The sequence below is a fragment of the Labeo rohita genome, chromosome 15 (genome assembly GCF_022985175.1).
Source record: "Labeo rohita strain BAU-BD-2019 chromosome 15, IGBB_LRoh.1.0, whole genome shotgun sequence".
In the NCBI taxonomy this organism is placed as follows: Eukaryota; Metazoa; Chordata; class Actinopteri; order Cypriniformes; family Cyprinidae; genus Labeo; species Labeo rohita.
In genome coordinates this window covers 5,861,960-5,887,159 of record NC_066883.1, presented here as the reverse complement: position 1 = coordinate 5,887,159, position 25,200 = coordinate 5,861,960, and the positions used below count along the sequence as shown (strand labels likewise).

General features: G+C 36.9%; 1 protein-coding gene across 4 annotated transcripts; it reads right to left on the bottom strand.

Annotated features, from left to right (window-relative positions):
* Positions 1-542: 542 nt before the first annotated feature.
* LOC127177457 (cyclin-dependent kinase-like 1) lies at positions 543-24,655 on the bottom strand. Of its 4 annotated transcripts, XM_051129744.1 has the most exons (11): positions 24,055-24,651; positions 21,756-21,932; positions 18,588-18,782; positions 18,368-18,489; positions 17,306-17,378; positions 11,413-11,503; positions 10,665-10,865; positions 8,535-8,617; positions 8,393-8,449; positions 4,707-4,859; positions 543-1,872 (listed from the first exon to the last, which is right to left on the bottom strand). In XM_051129744.1, exons 3-11 carry the CDS (start codon positions 18,753-18,755, stop codon positions 1,771-1,773), a joined length of 1,050 nt encoding a protein of 349 aa, XP_050985701.1. In that variant the 5' UTR covers positions 18,756-18,782; positions 21,756-21,932; positions 24,055-24,651; the 3' UTR covers positions 543-1,770. The 4 variants fall into 4 exon arrangements, with proteins under 4 accessions (XP_050985701.1, XP_050985702.1, XP_050985699.1 ...); XM_051129745.1 differs by lacking the exon at positions 21,756-21,932 and having other exon boundaries at positions 18,368-18,486; positions 24,055-24,655; XM_051129742.1 differs by lacking the exon at positions 21,756-21,932.
* Between the last annotated feature and the right edge of the window lie 545 nt (positions 24,656-25,200).

The window sequence follows — 25,200 nt, the reverse complement described above, 5'->3', positions numbered from 1 at the left end:
CATTCTCTGTCTTTCGGTATCTTGCTTGAAGACTCGATTTGATCGGCTCCAAAGTGAAAAGCTGACTATGCGCTGTACCTGCTGCATATTTATATTCACGCTGTGATCAGCGGCAGCTGGATGCAATCATCGCATTCTAATGTACATTGGCTCATTTAGTTTACACTCGAATAGATTGGTCTCTCTAAGCAAGATCCCAATTCGCAATGGTATGCACTATGTAATGTCCTAGAACACGCACTGTATGAACTGTTTTATGGAGTTTTATCTACTGAAATTAAACTTTGAGCTTCACTGAAATCTATAATCCTGTTCATAGCTGACAAATTCTGATTTCTAGAAGTTTTAAAGGCTGTTTTGACTCCCAGGCTGTAACATAATACAGTGTGTAAAAAGTCCAGAGCAGAGGACTCTTTAGAACTTCTGTATGTCTGCCAAACACAACACACAATCAGCTAAAGCAACAAAAAGAACTACGAAAACAAGAACTTGCAAGTAATGATGCAATAGTTCTAATGGAGCTGTAGAAATGTCTCTGATGAGTTTAGGTCAGTGTAGTGCCAGTACTTAGTGGACCATACGTCACTCAAGCCGGTAATCTGATAAAAGAGCTGGAGACGATCAGTCAAGCCAAGTGTCAGGAGGGCTACGGATCACTGTCTCATCCGGAATATCAATGACTGGAAACCTGTATGCATATATGACCCACTGAAAGAGCTGAAACAGCCTTGTTTTCCTTTGTGTCACATCTTTTCATGCTTAAATTATTTACATCTGTGAATATTTTAAGTACTCAAAAACTTCTATTTGAATTGTGCATTACTGTAAGCTAAGAATCTGAGAATTGTCCTTAAAGTGTCAGCGTAGTCAGTGGTTCTGAACTTGTGCTAACAAAATTGCATTATACATAAGTAAACAAAGATGCAACTCGAATTATAATTAAAAAATTAATCAACCACTGATGCATATTAAAATGTATTGTAAGTCATATTTACTTTTAACTTGCTTAGTGAGTATTTGAATATGAAGGCCTACCATACAGTATGCCTATAACCTATTAATGTCCATAATAGCTTAATAGCATAATAGTAAAATTTACACCAAATACTAAATTTGATGGAATACACTAATGCTTGATATCAACAACAAAAGACATAAAGACTGTTGTCACCTCCCTTTTACAGTTTGTTAAGAAAATTGTCATTTTCTAGAAGGAAAATCAACAGGATATTGACAAGAAAAACAAACAAACAAACAAAAACATGTATTTATCCATAACACTAAAACAGTGCAGATTTATTATTTTCTTAATGGCACACAGAACTGATACGATCTTACACCAAAGCACACAGACAGTTATTCAATCATACTGTCAAGTTTATCGTAACTCTTTCTGTCCAATGTGTGCCTAATTTTTCCTTTCAACTCCTGCCTGCATACAGTGGCTGCAAAAATACATTTAGACACTCAAATCATACTTAACATCTAAATGCCACTGCTAATAGATCATTTTTGTGTGGTTTTAGTGTCAAAATACTTTTGTGGCCACTGTATATGCAGAATATCAGATTCAAGGACTATCTATCAACTTTAATAGTTTGAATACATTGTGTTAAAATCACTACAATTCAGTAATATTACTAATATTACAGTGTTAGTCCTTCTGTCTAAAAGCATTTCCGCTATCCTCTGTTGTTTGCAATAAATGCATCAACTTATTCCACAGAAAACATGTTTGCCCTACCACACACATTTTTACCAGTCTCAAGGTCAGATGTTGGGTAGGTGATGGTCGTGTTTGTGTCTCTGTTTATTCTTCATTTCAGGTGCTGGTGAGATGTTACTATTGGTCAGCTGGGGAAAGTATTGAGGCTGGAAAACAAAATTTCTCTCAATTAATAACCAATTAATGTTAAGTCAGCCACATGTATAACAAAGTTAGAAACTCAATTTCAAATGTAGTTTCTTTGTTGCAATTCTAAAAACTTGACATGCACTTTTAGTTTGTGCAGTGACTGTTTTTATAACTACATTTAACATTGCTAAATGTTTCCCTCTTTTATGCATATTATGAGGTTTTGAGTTTGACAGAGATTCTTTTGCATGGTTTCCTGGGTTAAGCTGGCCACACACTGGAAGATTTTAAGCCAGATTTTGAGCCTTATTCACATCCCAAGCAATCAGGAGAGCGTGATCGAGTCGAAGTGTCCCTGATCTCAAATCGTAAATATCAAACATGAAACACTGAAACTGTCCGTAAGTCTGTAGTTTCCACCAGTTTTAAAATCGACTTGTCCTCATGTGTTAGACCTGTGTCTAGTTAATTCTTGTATAGTGTTTGTCATTGTGTATTGAGCAGTTGTTCTGTTCTTTAGTGTTTTGCATTTGGATGAATTACAACCTGTGTTGCCACACATATGCAAGAGTAAGGAAAAAACTAGTGCTCCAACCACTACCACCAGCCCAGCGATGCCTGAGCCCACTGCAAACGATGAGCCTGCACCTGCTGCAACAGGAGACATAAGCAGGAGTGAGAGCCAGAGATCACCCAAGAGTTTGAGTCAACTATGTTTAACCAGGTGCATTAGCCAATATCTTTGTCTGTGCCTGTGGATTTACTGGTGAAGTATGAGGGGATGATTTGGAGTTCAGCCCCCTCAATAATAGCTGAACAAGGAGAGCTGATTGATTGTGAGAGTGAGTGTTTCCTGCTCGTTTCATTTCCCTGCACTCCCTGAGTCTGAGTTTCTGACCAGCCCTGAATTTCCTGCATCTCTGCTAGTTCCGCCCAACCCTGTACCTCCTGTGTCTCTGCTAATTCTACGCAGCACTAAATCTCCTGTGTCTCCCCTGATTCTGTCCAGGCCTTAATATCCTGTGTCTCCCTTGGTTCTTTCCAGCCCTAAATATCCTGTGTCTCCACTGGGTCCACCCAGCTCTGAATCACCTGTGTCTCCACTGTTTTCGTCCAGCACCAAGGCTGTGTCAACGTTCATGTCCCCGCCCAGCCTCCCTCTCCCGCCTCCTCTCCCGCCTCCTCTCCCGCCTCCTCTCCCGCCTCCTCTCCCGCCTCCTCTCCCGCCTCCTCTCCCAAACTCAGCCAGGTCCTCAGTCCAATCTCCACTGTTTCCCGTTTAATTCCCCAGATCTTCTGACTTACTTCGGACCTTCCGAATTCTGGAAAGAGAATACCCTTACCTAATATACCTAACCAACTCAGGCCTCTGAGCCCTGGACACCACCTTGGCCTTTCTATGCAGTTCCTCCTTGGCCCCATGCTCCCTCAGCTTGACTGGAATCTGTTAATCCTTGGACTCCCTTATCCTTCTGGCTCTGCCTTAGTCAGTCGTCTGCCTCCACCATGGTCTTCCAGTCTTCTGGCTGCACCTCTTTACTCCATCCCTCTGGTTTCATTGGGTTTCTTCTTCCCACCGGCTCCACCTTGGTCCTCATTGTCATTGGCTTCACCCTGGCCTAACAAGCCTCCGTCTCCTCTTCACACTGCTCCGCCTCAGCCTTCTAGACTTCCGCTGTCACCCCGGAGATGGGGAGATACTGTAATTGATCATCTGTGTTTAAGTTCTGTTTTGAGTTCGACTGAGTTTTGTTTTTGCACTGTTTCCTGTATTAGTTCCTTTGTATGTCCAGTTGCCATGGTTTTTGATTTGCCCTTATGTGTTACACCTGTGCCTAGTTAATTATCTTAATTGAATCCATAGTGTACATTTAGTGTACATTTAAACCATGTGTTTTTTTCAGTTCACTTCTTGTTGTGTATTTAGTGGTTGTTCTGTTTTTCAGTGTTCTGAGTTTTGTTGAGTAAATATCTACATTGCTGTGTTTATGTCCTTTCCCACCTTTACTTTGCAACTGGTAAATTACCCATAAAAGCACAGTTTACTAATGATTGACTACTGCAAACCTTTGCAAATCATGTTGCAATTTCTTATAAATACTCTCCCATAAATTTTGCATCTGAAAGAGAAACTTCTACAAAAGCATATGCAAGAAGGTCAGCCACATAAATAACTATGCCTATGCCCTTTTATCGCTAATTTTTCACTGTGAGTCTTTAGTAGTCCTGACGGTATTTTTTAATGTTAAAAGAGGATTTGTGCTAGTGTATACTTTTAGTAAATCTGGCCCATATACAGTATTTACTGTTAAATTACCAGTAAATTACCATTAAGAGATCATGTGTGAATAGGACCTTTTCTAAAATTTGTTGTAAAGTTGTAACACTAGCAGTAAATGAATGCGCTTTGTGTAAACACAGAAAGAGTTTACTGGTATGAGCAAGTACGACTTCAGAACGCGCTGACATAAGATGTCTACTCTGGGCCAATCAAAACATTCTGAAGAAATGTCACATTTACTCCGTGCCGTGTAGTTCTGTTTGTAGTTGCCTATTTCGATGTCTCTGCGCCAAAAGCAGCTGCATGAATGCGAAATTTTAACACAAAAATGAAATCATCAACAAAAGGACTATATAAAACCCTCCATGTTTATAAATACAAAGCCGGGAGGTGCAGCCGTTTATGCGTTATTTACAGTTAATTATGTTTCTCCTTCTAAACCTGAAGACTTGCATTGTTCACAAGTCCCTAATTTAGAATACAAGCCAATTTGTGTGACCTTAAGTGTGTCTTATTAATTTAACTAATTTCTTACTATTAACATTATTTTTGTTCAATGTAGATTCATACCGCAGGAGCTCTCCGTCTTGTGCCTTTCTCATAGCGTCTTTGGGGACGATCAGTTTCTTTGCCCCATCCTGTTCCACCATCCTCCTGGAAGTATGGCAGCTCTAAAATCTCTTCACATGACAACCTGCCAGATGGATCCATTACTAGGCAGGACTATAAAGACAAAAACATACATTTTATAAGACCTTTTGTTCAACATCCACCTGTGTTACTACAGAACCAGCCTCCAAATAAAAATAATGCATTGTAGTCTTATTATGGATCTTCCAGTTTTAAAAATGTATTTTAGCATTTTATTTAGCATCTTATTTTATTTAACACCTTCATAAAGAGGTGGTTTTCATATAATGGTAAAACATTTTAATATATAACAAACTTTGCATACAATCGCTTAGATCTAAGCATGTCGGCCATTTTGAATTTAAATGAAAATGCTATATTTTATGAGGACATCATCACAGTGGTTTTTAAACCTGTCCATGAAGTACCCCCGGCACTGCACATTTTGTATGTTTCCCTATATCTGACACATCCATTTTGAGTCTTATAGTCTCCACTAATAAGCTGATGAGTTGAATCAGGTGTGATAGATGAGGGAGACATACAAAATGTGCAGGGCTGGGGGTACTCCAGGACAGCTTTGAAAAGCACTTGACACCAACTTGACACTTGACACCAACATCACCATGTCCTAAAAGAGCATGAGACGTCTCTGTCATCACCAACTAGTAGTAAAAAATGAACATACAAGCTATTAACTTTTGACATAAAAAGCAGACAATCATGCTTCAGTGTATAATAATGTTAAATCGCAGGGGTCCTCAATCGTGTTCCTGGAGATCTGCAGAGTACCTATAGACCAGTTTTGAGTAGACGTCACAGTGACGTCACTTGCAACTGCACACATATAGTGGTTGAAGAAAAACACTGGTAACCAGTGAAGGTAAACGTGTAAAATCCGTGGAATAAGAGAAAAAAAAAATTGTGCCTTTTGATGTCAAAATTGGAATGCAAATAATTTTTATAGAATACTGTCATCAACGACGCCATTTGAAGTCAAACGCAGACATTTACATGGACACACTATGGATGAAAACTGCTATGATTACTCTACTTTTTTTATGTATGGAGAAAAGTCAGTATGAGAAAACATGCTTAGTTTCATGATTTTTTTTTTACGCTTTGGGGTCCAACAGCAAATTCTAAAATATCAGCTATTTTAAATGAAAGATAAAAGCCGCATTACTACACGTATAACGATGGTGAACTGTCAATTAGTTACAAAGAAATGTGTAAAATGATTATAGATCATTAAAATGTTAAACATATCCCAATAATACTGAAAAAGTCAAGTTATCATGTCAAGTTGCAAGACATGATACAAGTTTCTTTTAAGGAAATCTATAGTATAGAATATCCATGAATATACACTGCTACGAATAATAAAACAAACGCTTATGTGTTTGTTTTATTATTGACTTATCTGACCTACTTCCAGTCTACTTCCAAAACAAAAAATTACAAATAATGTACTCACCCCCTTGTCATCCAAGATGTGCATGTCTTTTATTCTTCAGTTGTAAAGAAATTATGTTTTTTGAGTTAAACATTTCAGGATTTTTCTCTATATAATGGACTGGTATGGTGTCCTGATTTTGAACTTTAAAAATGCAGTTTAAATGCGGCTTTAAACGATTCCAAATGCGGTTGTAAACAATCCCAGCCGAGGAAGAAGGGTCTTATCTAGTGAAATGAGTTATTTTCATTAAAAAATACAATTTAAATACTTTATAATATCCAGCTATCATCTTGTCTTACTCTCCCTCTGTGTATTCTGCCTCAAGACAGTTAGGGTATGTCGAAAAACTCGTAAAAATCATATTTTCTCCCTCAACTTCAAAAATCATTTTATGAATCATCACTGCAGAAGTACCGACCCAGTCTTTGCAAAGTGAACATGCAAAGAAGATCAAAAACCCTTAACAAAAAATTTAGAAGTTGAGGGAGAACATAAGATGGGAATTTTTCGACATACCCTAGCTGTCATGACCCGGAAAAAAAACAGTTCAGGCAGAGTTAGACAAGATGAGTGTTTGACATTTAAAAAGTATAAAAACTGTATTATTTTTATGAAAATAAATAACTTTTTCATATTTTTTCACATTTTCGGATCGTTTCGCTAGATAAGAACCTTCTTCCTCAGCTGGGACCGTTTGATGCCGCATTTAAACTGCATTTTGGAAGTTCAAAATCGGGGCACCAAACTAGTCCATTATATGGAGAAAATTCCTGAAATGTTTCCCTCAAAAAACATGATTTTTTTATGACTGAAGAAAGAAAGACATGGACATCTTGGATGACAAGGGGTGAGTTATCTGTAAATTTCTGTTCTGGAAGTGGACTTCTCCTTTAACTGCTTTACAGTTAAAAGGGTCCTATTATGCTCTTTCACAAAGTCTTAATTTTGTTTTGGGGGTGTACTAGAACATGCTTTAATGCTTGGTGGTTAGAAAAACACAGTCTTTTTAACATAATTTACATTATTACAATACATTTCTCCCAGCTTAGCACATATGGCTCGATTAGTTCCGGGTTTAATGAAGGCCCGCCTTCCGAAAAACGAAATGTGTTGTGATTCATTAGCTGTCCCACTGCGTTTCAACTGGAGTAGATTGCGGCTTCTGCGTATGTTTTGACCCCCCTGTACTGCACACGTCTGCAGAGCGTTACAGCTCTGAAGTGGCTACTCTAGTTAATGCTTGTGTTTATACCCGCCGTGCTGCAGCTCGTTGAAGCGGTTCTCCGCGCTGCATCACTAAAGTTAGGCTAATCCCCCATCTCCTCCCTACCCTCCCTCCAACAAGTTGAATTTCCATGGGTGGGATTTAATTTAATGATATTCTAATAGACCGCGTTGTGACATCATTGCATGTGGAAAACAAACGTTGTAGTCCAAAAGAGCCATTCGTTGTAGTTCTTGATAAGGGATTTTTAAAAACCAAATATCTCCTTTTGGAGTGGACTTTGAGATTTGTAACTTTGTAGATCTTTTTTATGCCCAAAGATACATACCACACACTGACTAAAGTTCAAAAAGTGAAAAAGCATAATAGCGCCCCTTTAAAACCCTGTCTGTTATTCACCTTAATATTTTCCACTAGGAAGGAGTTATTTACTCTACTGTTTATTTCTATTTTTTTTTTCTTACTGCATTTGTTTGTAATTAGAACGATGGCTTTCAGCAAGAAGAAGCAATTTGTTATTTTCATTGCTCGCTGCTTGGTGTGATGGTCAGAAATACCACTACTCAGGCACACCCACCAGCATCCATGGCAGTATGTGGTGCTATTATAAAGTAATTTGCTTTTTAACTTATATTTCTAGAACCATAATTATCTAAATCCTTGAGTCAACCCCAACAAAATATGTATTTCTAATTACGTCTAAAAATGTTTATGCTATTTTTTTTTTTTTTTTTTTTCAAACTCTTCCTATATTGCTTGTCCAATATCCTTAGCAGACTTTGCACAAAGCAATTCTATACCATGCTGGCAAAGATCATTATTTTGTATGGCATCACACATTTTCAAGAAATGACATTTTCTGCCAGAGGTGAAGATTATCACTGGCCTCCTGTCTGTGGAAAAATGGCATGTGAGACTTATGAGTGTGTACTGACATCTCACCTTCATCACAGTAATAGCATGAGGAGAAACACCATGGAACCTCTTCTCTAGCGGCTCCTACAACATCAACAAAATCAAATTTAGTTACATTACACAATGATATTTAGGCGCAGGTGTGTATTTGTGTGAGTAGTTTCGCTACCATGGTATCAGGCTCAGGAATGCTGACTCCACTAAAGAAAACATTGGAGCGAAACACCTGCTGATGCCGTGGGATCAAGTCACCTATCAGGGTCAAAGTTCAGAGGTTAAGAGTCAGTGTACAACTGGATTTTTAATGAGATTTAGACCAAACTTTAGTTCTGTCATGACAACTCTCTGAGGGATTGGCATGGTAATGTACATGACAATGTTAATGTATTTGGTTTTGGTGGAATAGATCTGCTACGCTGCTGCTGCGGCAGAGCAAGTACCAAGATTTGCTTCTGCCGATACATCCACAACATGCTGCTGTGAGCATGTATGAAATACTGCTGATGCACATATAACATACATGAAATAACCCCCATATAGCATACATGAATCGCCCCATAGCGGTTCTATACAGGTGGAGCTGGGGAAGGTGAAGGGTTTCTGAAGCAAGCTGCAAACTGCTACAGCAAGCACTAGTCATGTATTTGAATGTTGAGCAGCAAGCTCATTGGCTACTGATACAGGAGAGAACTAATCAGTAGGGATAAGCGATATCTTATCGTTTGCAATATACCGGTGAAAATTTTCCCCACGATAAGAATTAGTCTTCCTGTGATAATAACGATAAAGTCTACAGTAGCATGTGTGCAATACAGTTCTGCATGTGCATGAGCCATTTACAAACCTGTTGTCCATATCTTTTATTGACATGCTTTTTCTTTAAATTAACTTAATAACATAGTCGAGTCTTTCAACCTATTGTGATCAGACGTGGCTTCATATCAAGGAATTCTGCCGCTGAATAAAAATAATACAGGTTATTGCAAATTTTATTGCAATACTGACTTTTTATATAAACTCACAATTGTGTGTTATAAAGTCAAAATTCCATGACATAAACTCGCAATTATAAAAAAACAGTCAGTCTTATTTTCCTCAGATAAAAATATCGCATTTACATAACATTTCTTTATTTTTTATTAAAGGAGAAGTCCATTTCCAGAACAAAAAAATTACAGATAATTTACTCACCCCCTTTTCATCCAAGATGTTCATGTTTTTCTTTCTTCAGTCTGTAAGAAAATGTTTTTTGAGGAAAGCATTTCAGGAATCTTTTTCCATATAGGGGACTTTAAGGGTGCCCCCAAGTTTGAACTTTCAAAATGTAGTTTAAATGCAGCTTCAAATGGCTCTAAATGATCCCAGCCAAGGAAGAAGGGTCTTATCTAGCAAAACGATCTGTCATTTTATATACTTTTTAACCTCAAATGCTCATCTTGTCTCGTCTCTACGTTGCGCATGCGTCCGGGTCAACACAGTTAGGGTATTTTGAAAAAGTCCCGTCTCGTTTTCTTTTTCAACATCAAAATTGCCCTACATTGTTGTTTTACCATTTTTTTTTTCGTAAACGGTGTTTGATCTTCTTTGCATGTTCACTTTGTAAACACTGGGTCAGTACTTCTACAGCGATGTAGGGTGATTTTTAAGTTTTTTAAGTTTAAATCGAGATGGGAGTTTTTCGACATACCCTAATTGTCTTGACTGTATTAAACCGGACAAAAACAGAGTTCACTCAAACTTATATGTTTGAGGTTAAGAAGTATATATATTGTCAATATGTTTAAAAAATGACAGATCGTTTCGCTAGATAAGACCCTTCTTCCTTGGCTGGGATCATTTAAAGCCATTTGAAGCTGCATTTAAACTGCATTTTGTAATTTCAAACTTGGGGGCACCACTGAAGTCTATTATATGGAAATAATTACTGATTTTTTTTCCTTGAGAAACATAATTTCTTATTTACTGAAGAAAGAAAGACACGCACATCTTGGATGACAAGGGGGTGAGTAAATTATCTGTAAATTTTTGTTCTGTAAGTGAACTTCCCCTTTAAGTTGTGAAAATGGGCTTCTATAAATAACATTTCATGATAACATGTAAAAGGACAGTTCCTAATGTCTAAAAACTCTTTGTCTTTTCGAAATATTTTTATAATTTTGTTAATTTCCAGATTTGGAAACTAATGATTTATTGGACATTGGATTTTAAAATTCCATATCTTAAGTGGTCTTAGACTTTTGGACCCTTTTGTATTTAACCTTAAAAACACAAACATCCTCCTTTCTTTGTCTTTTATTACCTAGTGTTTGTCGTATGAGGTGCAACTGATCCACGTCAGAACGTCCCGGCCAAAGAGGATTTCCAGACAGCAGCTCGGCAAAGACACAACCGAGGGCCCAGACATCCACTGGGGGACCATACTGAGTATCTCCGACCAGCAGCTCTGGGGCCCGGTACCATCGTGTTGCCACATAATCAGTATAATCATCACCTGGTCCAGCTGTTTCAAGCACAGACATATACAAAAACACATGTTTTTACTTAGCTATCCAAATGAGGACCTTCCATAGACTTTTTGTTTGTATTTGCAGCTAGTTATAAATACTATATCTTAACCCTAACCCCCAAAAAGTTAGATTTTTACACCTTTGTTTACTTTATACCATTTTTACAAATGAGGACATTCTCAGAAAGAGGTTTTGGGAGAGCTCATGTCTGGGTACAAATGTGTCCTCAAAACATGGATAAGTAGCCACACACACATAGATTCAGAATTACATGTGCATCATACAGAAAGGATTACAATATGCTGATGGATAGACCTTGTGTTAGCCTATAGTAACAATATGCTGAAACCCAAGGATGATGCATGTAAGCAGATCCTGACTGGCTGACTGCACCTGTGAGGCTTCACGCTGCCCTGAAAGTGAGCTCAGGACGCATGACAGCTGATATAGGTAGGAAGTATAAATAAGTCATTAATGAAGTGAAGATGCTAAATGCACATAAATGGCTAGAGAGTGAGTGAGCGGGGCAAAGACACTTACTGAGGATGCGAGCAAAGCCAAAATCACATAGTTTGATCACACCGGTCTTGGTCAGAAGAATGTTCTCTGGTTTGACGTCCCGGTGGATACACTGGTACAGACACAGAAAGACCGACACTGTCAGAGATACATACACAAAACTCCCACTATAATAAGGTGGGGATTTTTTTAAAAGACATCTTTTTTTCTAAAAACAGTAATCAAAAGAACAATAGAACCAATCTAGCAAGAATCTAGCACCAAAAGAGCTCAATAAGAGTCATTCCTTGTGTCCAAATCTGCAGTATTCATAAAATAGTAGGTAAAAAATACCCAGATGACCTACTGCTTCCACTAAAATTCTGAAGTGTGCATCTCTTTACATTCCCATGAGGCAACAGGAGCGCAGAGAAAAAAAAAAGACCAACGTAGTTTAGATTGCATTCATATTTGACGTCTGCATTTACATCTGGAAGACATATTTTTTTTAGAGTGTTTGCTTATCTGCAATACATCTACAGGATGTTTTCTATCAGATGTCAAATAGACGTGTATTAGATGTCTTTTAGATGTTTATGATGTTTATGAATCGATGTAAAAATGACAACGCATCGACATCTGTCAGATGTTTGTACACAGCAGATCTTGCTATCTGTGCTATCTGGGTAGTAAGCTCTTCAACAAATGTAAGGGGCCATTCATATGAGGCCTTTTTCCATTCCAATGAAGAAAAAGTTTTCATTGTTTTTCTATGTAAACATGCACTTGATGGATGTCTCTGACGGCTGCGCTCAAGGTTTGTATCTTTCGCAGCATCTCGCCCATGACACAGTGTTCTACAAACTGCTTATTCTGCTTGTTTTCTTTAATAAATAAATAAATAAATAACACTAGCTTTTCTGTTCTTTCTGTAAGGCCTCTAACACCAGCTTGCCTTTTTGTGTTTTTATTCTATCCGTTTTCTTTTTATTTATTACATAATTTAAAAAAACCTTTGCTATGTGTACTGCGTTAGGCTAACTGAGACTTGTCATAGCACTTTTTACTCTTTTTACTCATATTATTACTCTTTTGTTGATTTTGATTGCTCCCATTGTCCTCTTTTGTAAGTCGCTTTGGTTAAAAGTGTCTGCTCAATGTCTAAATGTAAATGTAAAAATGTAATGGTCAAGTTAAAAGTAATTCAACTTCTGAAACATGAGCAGAACAAATTATTGTGTAAATCATAAAGCTGTTCTGCTCCTATCACGTGTAAATGGTGTGTAGAACGTTCTGTGTTCTTTTTGGCAAACTGATGACACTGAATTTTGATACACTGCATAATAATTACAAGTTCATTTGCCCTTGCCCTCTTTTTGACTTTTTTTTTTTTTTTTTTTGTAGTTGCATTGATAACTGTAAAACACAGTGCTTATCACTGTCACTACTGACCCAGCCGTAAATAGAGGACGGGCGGGACAAATATCCCACCCAACCATCCTACTCTTATGACTGCCTACAACAATAGAGAAAGTCAATATTACTGGTTACTACTTTTTTATATTTAGTAAAATTCTTAAAAATGAGATTCTATTCCAAAGCATAGCAACTAAAGCGACTCCAAAGCGTTTTTAAGCGCCACCAGCTGGTCGTTTTAAGAAGAGCACCTGGCATATTTTTCAGCTGGCTAAAAACTCTTTGGTTGACACACATTATTGAATATTTATTGTTAGACATATGGCCTATTAGTCTTTTTTGCATTTATGCAATATACTATAGCCAAACCTGAGAAAGTAGACCAGAATGTTCCACTGTGTTCCTGGACACACATTTTGCGTAGCTGTATTTAATAGGCGGGATTTTGTTAATTGTAAATAAGCATGCACAAGCTCCCTATATACAAATGATTAAAATTCATTTACAAACATTACAACAACGTTTAACTATCAAATCTGACATTTACAAAGAGTTTGTGAATCTGGAAAAGAGTTTTCAGGATGATCTGTTTTAAGCACAAATTGCTCCGAATTTACTCTCATATTTACGCAAGTTTCATGAATGAGGCCCATTCTGTGTGAATTGCCAGTAATACCTACTCTGACAATTTCAGACACATTGACTAGGTACTGAGCATGCATGCCATTTTTCAATTAAGATCCATTCTTGTTTAATACTTTGTTTTAAATACTTTGTTTTAACAGCTAGTCATATTCCCTTACATTTAAGCAATATCACAGCCAAAAGGAAATACTGAGATTTTGATCAAATCAGTTGAATGAATGCGAGTGTTTCCAATTATCATACTAAGGACTTGATTTTAAGAGGTTTACATAACAAATCTTTAAATTAAATTTTCATTATTCTGATTATTACTTTGGTCGGAGTGAAATGTGATCAAGGTGTTTATATGTCTGTTTATTGTGACTAAATTCAATGTTTTGATGTTCATCAGGGCACAGAATAAACTTTCAATATGTCCATATTCATGTGTTTTGCATTTAATGCAATAGATTAAAGGGGTCCTTGATTTCACTTTTTAACTACAGTTACTGTAATGTAATGTTGCTGTTTTGAGCATACACAACATATGCAATTTTACAACGCTCGAAGTTCAATGCAAAAAATTCTAAATATTGTCTTTTACAGAATTTGCTTTTTAAGGCCTACAACAAATGGCTGGTAGGGACTATAATGAGCTTCTTCCTGGGTTTGTGACATCACAAACCCTAAAATGACAATAAACCCTGCCCCAAGAACATGCAGCAGAGGGGGTGAGGCCATGGGTACATCTCAAACAGAAGGCTGCATCCTACAAATGCTGTGTATCTCTGCTGCCACGTCATCAAATGATGCTGAAGGCCATCTCAATCAGAAGGACCCTTGGAAGGCAGCCTTCAGATCTTTTGCGTCCTTCATTTGGCTGAATTTGAAGGGTGCATGGGATGTATCCTTCACAACCTTCAATCACCCACAATCCTCTGTACACCATTTCATTTCATGAAAATAAACTGACAAAAAACTAGTCAGTGCTGAGCTTGTCTGAATTTATTATAAAATGTATGAGAAAAATAATGTTTTCAGACATGAAAGCATATATGTTGTCTTTTGTTTTGGTGTAAATTACTCACTAAAACTGCCAATAATGTAAGCCCCTGGGAGACTGCAGACGGTTGTGATTCATTGTATGGAATTCATAGAAAACCAAATAATATAAAAATTTGTAATACAAAGAATGTTTCCCAAACTAAGTTTTAGTAGTATTTTCGTGCCATGGCGGTGAAAGCGGGAACATATATGACGTAGCCACATGCACTTGCTAGACGGTCTCATTCTAGCACTTAATGCCAAGGAGGACTCTAGCCTACAAGCCTCTGAAGGACTAACCTAGGAAGGACACAGCCTTGACAGGATGCAGCCTTCCGCTTGAGAAGCACCCCATGTTGCACATGCAACTACCCACAATGGCAAGGGGCGAGACCAACCTGTCCTCAAACCAGTACGCCCGTGTAGGTCTTTTGTCAAAATTTCTAAGATACGACCCATCAGAGCGTATACTACAATTGCACCCCTATTTGCAACAGGACACTTTCATATTAATGTTTTGTACTCTTTTATCTCTGTCATAATTCGTGGTGCATATAGGTCAGTTAGCAGAGCACTGTGTTATACAGTGATATGTAATCAAGTGATCATGGGTTCAATCCCAGATAATGCACTTGTTAAAAAAAAGGAATATGCACTATAAATCGTGTTTTTCTGTGAGGGTAGGTTTAGGGGTTAGGTGTGGTCATTTGTTCAAATAAGCCACCTAGTAAAATATTTATGAATTACCGTGAGATCGGTGTAAAAAGTCCACACGTTGGGCCTCATTTATGAAACACGAGCAGAACGAATTATTGTGTAAATCATTCGTAAAGCCGTTTTGATGTAAACTTTCGAATTCATGAAAATTTTTGTATTTTCAAAATGTTGGTTGGTACGAAAAAACATACACCTGCTCCCGACCACATGTAAATGGTGCATAAAACATTTTGTGTTCTTTTTGGCAAACTGATGACACTGTATTTTGATGCACTGCATCCTCTTTTCGAATTTTTGCTTTTTTTTGAGTTGATAACTGTAAAACGCAGCGCCCATCACTGTCACTATTGACCCAGCCGTAAATAGAGGTGTGGGACAAATACCGACCAACCATCCTACTTGTACAACAACTACCTACAACAATGGAGAGTCAATATTACTGGTTCCTGCTTTTTTATATTTAGTAAAATTCATAAAAATTAGATACTAGTAATACTTTGCCATCGTGGATATTCCAAATCATAGCAACTGAAGCGTCTGAGATAAATACTGTGCCACCAAAGCCTTTTCAAGCGCTACCAGCTGGTCGTTTTAAGAAGATCACCTTTGGTTAATATTTATTGTTAGGCATTCGGCTTATTAGTCTTTTTTGCATTTATGCAATATACTGGAGCCAAACCTGAGAAAGTAGACCAGAATATTCCCCTGCGCTCCTGGACATGCAATTTGCGTAGCTGTAATTCATAGGTGGGGATTATGCTAATTGTGAATGAGAGTGCACGAGCGCCCTATTTACGAATGATTGAATTTCATTAACATACACGTTTAACTATCAAATCGGATGTTTACGAAGCGTTTGTGAATCCGTAGGACAGTTTTCAGGAAGGTCTGTTTTATGCGCAAGTTGCTGAAAATTTACTTAATATATTTACACGTTTCATGAATGAGGCCCACTGCATTTAAATAAACACACATTTTGATTGGTAAGACAGTCTTAAGTCATTTCATAACAACAGACGCAACACGACACTGTCATTATTTTTACGCCCGCTAGAGGGTGCTTAACTTTAAAATACAAATATAGGTCGTAATAAAGTGCTTGCACAAATGACCTATAGACCAATTATAGGTTTGTAAACATTCGGGATGCACACGCATCATGGTTGCAGAAAACCTGTGACCCGAGATTCGTGACATCCGCATATTACAAGAGCTTGTCACCCAGTGATAAGCACTGTTGTCAACAAAATTGACAGCTCAGAATAGGAGTTTATATCCCACACTTCTGGCTTTTTTCCCTCAGAATTGACAAACTCACTATTTTTGGGTAAATCAAGTTATAAAGTCCGAATTAGGAGATATAAACTTGCATTTGTGAGAAAAAAAGAATTGTGAGATCAAATAAATGTTATGTAAAAATGTTAACACTAATAGGTTTAAATAATATTTCATGCTGTAACTGTTGGGGTACTACAATACGTCCTCTATGAACAGCATATGTGAATATTATGTAGACCTATTGTTTAAATCAAATTTATGCTTTAAAAGTAGAGTAATCATAGCAGTTGTCGTCCATAGTATGTAGGTTTAAATGTATGTGTTTAGCTTCAAATGGTGTCTTTGACAAAAGTATTCTTTAAAAATTATTTGCATTCCGATTTTGACATCAAAAGGCAAATTTTATCCCAAATTTAATTTTTTTATTCCATATTTATTCCTCTTATTCCATAGATTTTACCTGTTTACCTCCACTTGTGACCAAATGTTTTTTTGCAACCACTATGCGCAGCTGCAAGTGACGTAACTGTGACGTCTACTCCAAATTGGTCTATAGGGTCATTTTTTGTTGGAGGACAGTGACGTATTTAGATGACGTGCACTAGGCGGTTAGTGAATCAGAGCGCACTGGGCAACTTGCAGAAAGGGCAACTGAAAAATCCTGACCACTAATGCAAACTGAGGTCAGGGTCATGAGAGTTTAACAAACTTATTCCAAGACATTTTTTTATCGTTAGTTGTTTCCTCCTCGTTCCAAAAATGAGGTTCCTCAATAGTGTGACTTTTCACAGTTGTCTGTAGCATTCATAAGTGACACACACTGGTAGACGGGAAAATTGAGTCTGGACATACTGACATTGTGTTTGTGACAGAAGTTCACGGCCTGTAGAGTTTGCCACACAATACTCTTGAGTTGTGCCTCAGGAACCCTAAAGAGAAAAAAAAAGGACAAATGTTAATGTCAAACTTCTTGGATTATTGTGACTACAGATTAGCAGGATCTAACATTTTTGGCATAGTTGGCAGGATCTACCAACAGTTAAATTATCTTGTTCTCTAAATATCAGCGCGGCTCCCATATATCTGCAGTAACCATGGGCCTGTAGTCACTGGCAACAAGTTCCTTTGTTTTGAGAAGCAGCTAAGGTTACGACTGAAAGGCCTTCTGGGAAAGAGAGAGAATGCTGGGCAGCCGCAACCTTTGTGGTCCGACCAGTTTAGGAGCTCTAAATAAACAACAGCTAGATACAGTATATAGAAGTCAGCATGAAACATAACATTCAAGAATCAAGAAATCCATCAATGAGATTGCATTGTGAAAAGTAGGAGAGGAGGGGTTGAAAAGAAAGAGCGATTGGTAAAGTCAGCCAAAAAGAAAGTTGTTTTTAGGGCGAGACAAATTATTACATTTAAATTGAAGATTACAAAGGCAAACCAGTAGGAACACAAATAAATAGGGTAAGTTTTAATGTCAAGGTGATTTTAGAGATAACAGTGTCGATTAATCTAATGAACTGCAAATTAATTGCACATAAATTTTGGCTGAAAAATTACTCCCCAAAGGATATTTAAGAAGAAGAAGAAGAAGAAGAAGAAATATTTTAATTTAATACTGCATAAATAGTACAACAGTATAAAATGTTCATTATGTACAACGGTTAAAATGGAAACAATGAAAGGCAAAAACAATTAAAGTGAGAAGGGGAAAATCAAGAAAAACTTGAAATATCTTTCACCAAAAACTACTAAATATTTTGATTTGTATTAAAAAAAAAAAAAAAAAATCTACTGTAGATGTCAAGTGCCAGTCTTTACTATGGTTTAAGTATATCTATATCTATCTCTCTCTCTCTCTCTCTCTCTCTCTCTCTCTATATATATATATATATATATATATAAGGGGGAAAATGTGACTGACCCTCTGGGGTGTTTGTCCAGTTCATTGAGAACAGTTTGCTCACAGAACTCAAAGACCAGATGAAGGCGTCTCTTTCTCCTGAAGACCTCAAGCAAGTTTACCAGATTCACATGCTTCAGCTGCTACAAGGATAAAAATAAAAATGTTTATGTGTAAGTGTGCAAATACTGCAATAGGAACTGCAATAAATAAGCATACAATCTCCATATCTACCATCTACCTTCAGCATGCGGATTTCTCTCAGTGCGATCTTCTTGATGACCGGGTCATCTTCAGACTCAACAAATTTTTTAATGGCCACTATCTGACCGGTGTCCCTGTGTCTGCATTTGAACACCACTCCGTATGAGCCCTCACCGATCTTAGCCAGTTTCTCATACTTATCCATCTCATAGAGAGCATGAAGAGTTACATACTGCAAACAAACACACACACAGTCATACTGTATGGTGGGGAACAACTACATTTACATTTACATTTATATTTAGTCTTTTTGCAGACGCTTTAATCCAAAGCGACTTACAAATGAGGACAATGGAAGCAATCAAAATCAACAGAAGAGCAACTTAAAGGTGAATAAATTAATTATATTAAACTTTAAGAAAACACACTGCAGTATGTGGCCAAAAGTATGGACACCTGAACACCACTTCCACACATGCTATTAATTAAAAAAAAAAAAAAAAAAAAAAACATGGCCATTACTAGGTTGTTTTCTACAATATCAGTTCCTCAGTTCTCTCAGAAAAATAAAGATGTTGGAACTTGGCTGATTCGCTCTCATTCAGACAAAAGAGCATGAGTAAGGTCAGACACTACTGTTAGGTGATGGGGTTTGGATCAAAATGTAGGTGTGACAAGTTCTTCCACATCAAAGACAAGGGCATTCAATGTTCATGCTGAAACAAACAAATATCTAAAATGTCACAGAATGGTGTATATTTATTTTGACACTAACACTTTATTTTGATGCCCCCTGTCTGAAATGACTATAAGTAATGTTTCCACTACATGCCGACTATCTCTCTTTAGAGTATTAGTAGACTGCCAGGTTAGGGTTAGTAGAATAATTTTATATGTACAGTTGAGGTCAAAAGTTAAAATCCCCCTTTCAGAATCTGCAAAATGTTCATTATTTTACCAAAATTAGAGGGATCATAAAAAATGCATGTTATTGTTTATTTAGTACTGACCTGATTAAGATATTTTACATAAAAGATATTTACATATAGTCCACAATGGAAAATAATACCTGAATTTATAAAAATGACCCCGTTCAGAAGTTTACACCCCCTTGATTCTTAAAGGGGTCACTGGATGCAAAGTTCACTTTTACATGTTGTTTGAACATAAATGTGTTGGCAGTGTGTGTACACAAACATACGGTGGCCAAGAGAGCTCAACGTGCTGCAACTTAAGAAAACACATGCAAACAGAAAAAAACGACAACAAATTAAGAAAACATCTTCATCAGTTTGACAACACAGGCACTGCAAATCCTCGCAAAGCAAACACAAATACGGAAACGCGCTGCAAATTCTCACAACACAACCAAACACAGAAACGCGCTGCAAACACACAAACGCGCTGCAAATAGCACGGACCACAACGGAAACGTTTCAGGGGGATCTCAAAAAGTGACGAACCCAGCTGGGACCTGATTATTTGTTCAGTGGCTTTTGGTCAGAGCAGAGGTGTTGTCGGTGAACTAAAAGGTGAGTTTATTGTTTATTTTAACATCCTGATCATACGATTCCATGGTCTTTTGGATATTATTAGACTTCACAGTTAAGTGTATAATTCGTCAGATTGCATGTGCTTAAATTGCAGCGCGTTGAGCTCTCTCAGCCACTGTACAAACACCCTATAATGATAAAAATCCACCCAGTGTTTTTTATTTAATCTGTAAAAATAATATCCCTTTTTTCAAATCAAGCCATTCTCAGCATCTTGTCTGTGTGACGTCACACCCACAGAGGCCACTCCCAGATAGTTGATTGACACGGCCGTCTTATCTTACACCTGCCTTGAATGAGCAGTAACAGTCCTATCACTATTGTTTTGATGCCAAGAATTGTTTCGTAGACAAGAATGGCTCCTAAGTGACTGAGGTGTTCTGTTGCTGGATGTAATAATGAACATAGTAGTTGTCATTTACTTCTGACATCTGAGCCGGTAAAGATGCAGTGGATGACTTTTGTTTGTGAAGGGAATGTGCCTCCCGATCTAAACAAATGCGTCTATGTTCGCACTAATCATACGTGATCCAGCTTCACTTTCGTGGCTAAACACGGCTAAAGCTGATTTTTTCACAAGGTAAAAAAGATGTTTTTTACACTACCACTGAAAAATGTTAACCAAAGCATGTTATAGACTTTTCATTAAGACCCTAAAGAATCATATGAACTAGGGGTCGACCGATATGTGTTTTTCAGGGCCGATGCCGATACCGATTATTACAGATCAAATGCACCGATAAACGATATTTTGAACCGATATGTGTCAAAATACAAATGTCACATTTTTTGTCAACACAGTAGCTTAGGAAAAGCTGAAAACAAAAATTACATTTGCCATTTAAAATTATAAGCAAAAGAACAAATCCGTTGGCTTGTAGCCATGACGAAATTAAATAACTTTTAACGAAAAAATGTCCCGACGTCGATTTCAGCGTCTCTCCCACAAAGGAAAATATATATAAATACAACAACAAGTAGTAATAGACTAAATGATAGATGTCGGTTTCTTAACAGTAAACTGACCATTTTCTAGTCCAAGCTGAACGTCCTTCAAGGACAGCGCATCCACACTTTGCTCTGCCATGTGCCATCCTCTGTCTGTACAGCCCGCTCTGATGACCGTTATGCAAATCCTGCGTGCACAGACCTTGCCAATAAAATGCGCCGCAGTCCATGCGTGCATAACAGTCATGAGCGCAGGCCGTACAGGTGCTCTATAAGAATGAGTAAAGCCAAAGACTAAAGGACAGACATGCTGTTCAGAAAGGACGTCGGGAAAAGGAGATTATTACACCGCCTGCTCCCGTCCAAATTACACCAGAGTTACCGACCGCTACCGCGTTTTGTTTGTAAATGTATTCCCGCGTCGCAAAAAATCTGGTCGAGTCCCGCGGGAATGCAGACCTCTAGTATACGGTCCTACTTTTGATTAATTCATCCAAACTTTGATGACTCATCCAAACTTTGAAAAATTCCGTGGCATTTAGTGTTAACAGTATACAGTACATTCCATTTATATGACTGGATTCCGCGATTCCGTCCGTGTTTTCCGCATCCGGGAAATCAAGATAACATTGAGGTGTTTTTGCAACTTCACCGTAAAGGATTGTGAATTACTAAAACACAATCAACTTCTGCTGCTGACTTACCTTTGAGAGACAAGTGATTACTGCCGCATGCTGCACGCAGCTCCAGCAAGCGCGTTCTGTCTGTGTCTTCACTTCCTTCAGCCTTGGAGTTGATTGGTCGGACTCGCGACTTCCAACAAATCTGATGCGCGGTGGGCGGAGACTGCTCTAGGGCACAGAGTGGTGAGCTCTGACAGGCTGCGTCGGAGCCAAAGAGCGCATTTCAAAAATAAATTATTTTTATCGGCAAATCGGTTTTGAAAATAACCGATTCCGATAATCGTGAAAATGCTTAATATCGGCGCCAATAATCGGTAGGGCCGATAATCGGTCGACCTCTAATATGAACTTATGGAAAAAGGGCATCTGATGACCCCTTTAATACACTCACTGATGCTCCAGAAAAAAAAAAAAAAAAAAAAAAAAAAACATGCATTAAAGGCCGGGGGGTGAAAACTTTTGAACAGAATAGAGATGTGTACATTTTTCTTATTTCGCCGAAATATCATATTTTTTTCATTTAGTACTGTCCTTCAGAGGCTACAGAAGATAGATACATGTTTCCCAGAGGATAAAATAAGATACATTTGCCCTTATCTTCAAATTTCAAAAAGTTTTCACCCCCGGTTCTTAATGCATCGTTTTTTCCTTCTGGAGCAGAATTTGAATCTTCTGTAATAGTTGCATATGAGTCCCTCAGTTGTCCTCAGTGTGAAAAGATGGATCTCAAAATCATACAGTCATTGTTGGAAAGGATTCAAATACACAATAATGCTGAAATACCAAATTATTTGTGGGACCTGAAGGATTTTCTGAAGAACAGCAGGCGTTTAACTATTCAGGACAAACAAGGAACTCATGAACAACTATCACTAAACAAACAAACAAAAACAAACAAACAAACAGCTATGGATTAACACAGTATTAAAAATTCAACTATTATTTTCTATTGTGGACTATGTGTAAACATCTTTTATATGAAATATCTTATTCAGGTCAGTACCAAATAAACAACAACAAGCATTTTGTATGATCCCTCTGATTTTGGTAAAATAATTAACATTTTGCAGATTCTGAAAAAGTGATGTAAACGTTTGACCTCAACTGTGCTTGCAAAGTTAGTCAGTAGGGGGAAACTGAAAATAAAGTGTTAGCAGATATTAAGCGGACAGACTCCTAATACTCCAATATTAGGAGTAGTTGACATGGAGTTGGAAAGTTATGAAATATCAAAATAAAGTGTTACCATTTTCACTGATATTCCTGAAAGCTTTTTTTTTTTTTTTGGTAACTTGGTAACCCATATATGTGATTGTTTTAATTTAATAGTTTTGTCTTCAGTAAAAACAAGTCAATTATGTATGTCTGTTACCTGACAATACATTATGGACAGCTAAAGAAAAAAAAACATTAAAATAAAGTTTAAAAGTTCAATTACTATAATGATAAAACTTAAAAATAAAAAGGCCTTCATATTTCCAGTGCTATTAAAATAACACATTGAGGCACATGTTGGCCAATATTATTCCTAATATACACAACCGTTCAAAAGTTTGGGGTCAGTACATTTTTATTGTTTCTTTTTTTTTTTTTTTTTTTTTTTTTAAGAAATTAATACTTTTATTCACCAAGGATGTATTAAGTTAATAATTAAAAGTTTATTAAAAGTTAATAATAAATAATTTACATTGTTATAAACTATTTATATTTTGAATAAACACTGTACTTTTAAAACTTATTCATGAAAGAATCCTGAAAAAAAAAAAAAAAATCATAGGTTCCAAAAAATATTTGGCAGCACAACTGTTGATATTATCCAACATTGATCATTCTAATAATAAATCCGCATATTAGAATGATTTCTGAAGGATCATGTGACACTTAAGACTGGAGTAACAGCTGATAAAAATTTTAAAATATTTTAAAGTATGTTAAAATAAAAAACATTATTTTATATTGTAAAAACATTTTGCAATATTACTGTTTTTTTCTATATTTTTAGTCAAATAAATGCAGCCTTGATGAGCATAAGAGACTTCTTTAAAGACTACTACAAGTCTTACTGACACCAAACTTTTGAACGGTAGTGTATATATAATATATATATATATATATATATATATATATATATATATATATATATATATATACATACATACATTTTTTTTTAATGCACGCCCCATTAAATATTTATGAGAATAATGGGTTATTTTAATAAAATATGCTGTTTATCACACCATAAAAAAATCGCAATGTTTCATAAAAGCTAAAATGTGAATGTGAATTAAAAGCACAAATCTACGTTGCCTGGTCACCTTACCTGAGGAATGACTCGTGTCAATTACAATTCCAAAACTCTTCTCATCTCCTCTATGTTAAAGAGTAACAGTGCTTGCTCTTTTGCTGTGAACATCGTTTCAATGTTTATTAGAGTCGTAAATGTTCCTCATGAGCTCCAAACACGCAGTTCTTTTAGTTCAGTGCCTTCACTTTCCTGAGGCATTGTCTTTCAGAAAGCTGCATCCTAGTAACCATAAGCCGTCATTCCGGTAGAACGGTAAGTTATATGGAAACGTCACTGGATATTCGTCGATTTATTCACATCAGCGAGTCCTTTTAGAAGAGTTCTTACGCGCAGACGGCGTGAAGAAATAAAAGAGAAGTCCTGGCAGCACCTGAACGGATCCTCACCGCGCAAGGCAGGCGGGTCGGGCTCCGAGATGGTGTAAGTGATCGCTGAGCATTGTGACACAACCTTCCACCTCTGTGAGGATCATATAGTATCTGTGTGCGCTGAATCGGTCTCTATAATATATAGGCTAACGTTACATTACAATTATTTACATTTATTTCTCTTTTATATTGAAGTTTTCCAAATAGAGTTCAAGGTTCACCCTCAAGTGGGACGCCAGGGGGTGCTGGTCCACGGAATAAAACAAACAAACAAACAAACAAACAAACTTGCTTTAGTGTATTATTTATTGTAAGAGCTACACAAATTAGCTTTTCTTTTTTATTATTATTTTTTAACAGTTATAAATAATATTTATAATAATTCTAACCCTAACCATGCCCTTACTTCTAAACCTAGGCCTAACTATACCTCAAAATGTGGTAATTTTCCAGAACAACATGTGGTTGCACAGTAAATCTTGTAGGTATGTTAGTACATATTAAGTCATCTAATATAGTGTGAATTTACAATTATATTTATGTATAATAATATAATATAATATAATATAAGTTTTTTTTTTGGTTTTGTTTATGAGTCCTTTGCAAGGGGATCATCATGGTTGTCCTTTTTTTAATCAAAAAGTTTGAAAGCCTGTTTTAGCTAAATGATATGATTTCTTGAGACTTCGGGCCAACATTATAAATGAGAACTAGACAAAATTACTAGATAACGTTTACATGAAAATCATTTAATGTAGGCTTCATCTATATTTCTAAAAGTGGATCTGTCAAA

Coding starts and splice junctions, on each gene's coding strand:
- LOC127177457 (XM_051129744.1), bottom strand. CDS start 18,755: ATGGATAAGTATGAGAAACTGGCTAAGATCGGTGAGGGCTCATACGGA. Junction 4,860..8,392: donor ATGCTATTACTGTGATGAAG/GTGAGATGTCAG, acceptor TTGTCTTTATAG/TCCTGCCTAGTAATGGATCC. Junction 1,873..4,706: donor CAAGACGGAGAGCTCCTGCG/GTATGAATCTAC, acceptor TTTGTTTTCCAG/CCTCAATACTTTCCCCAGCT.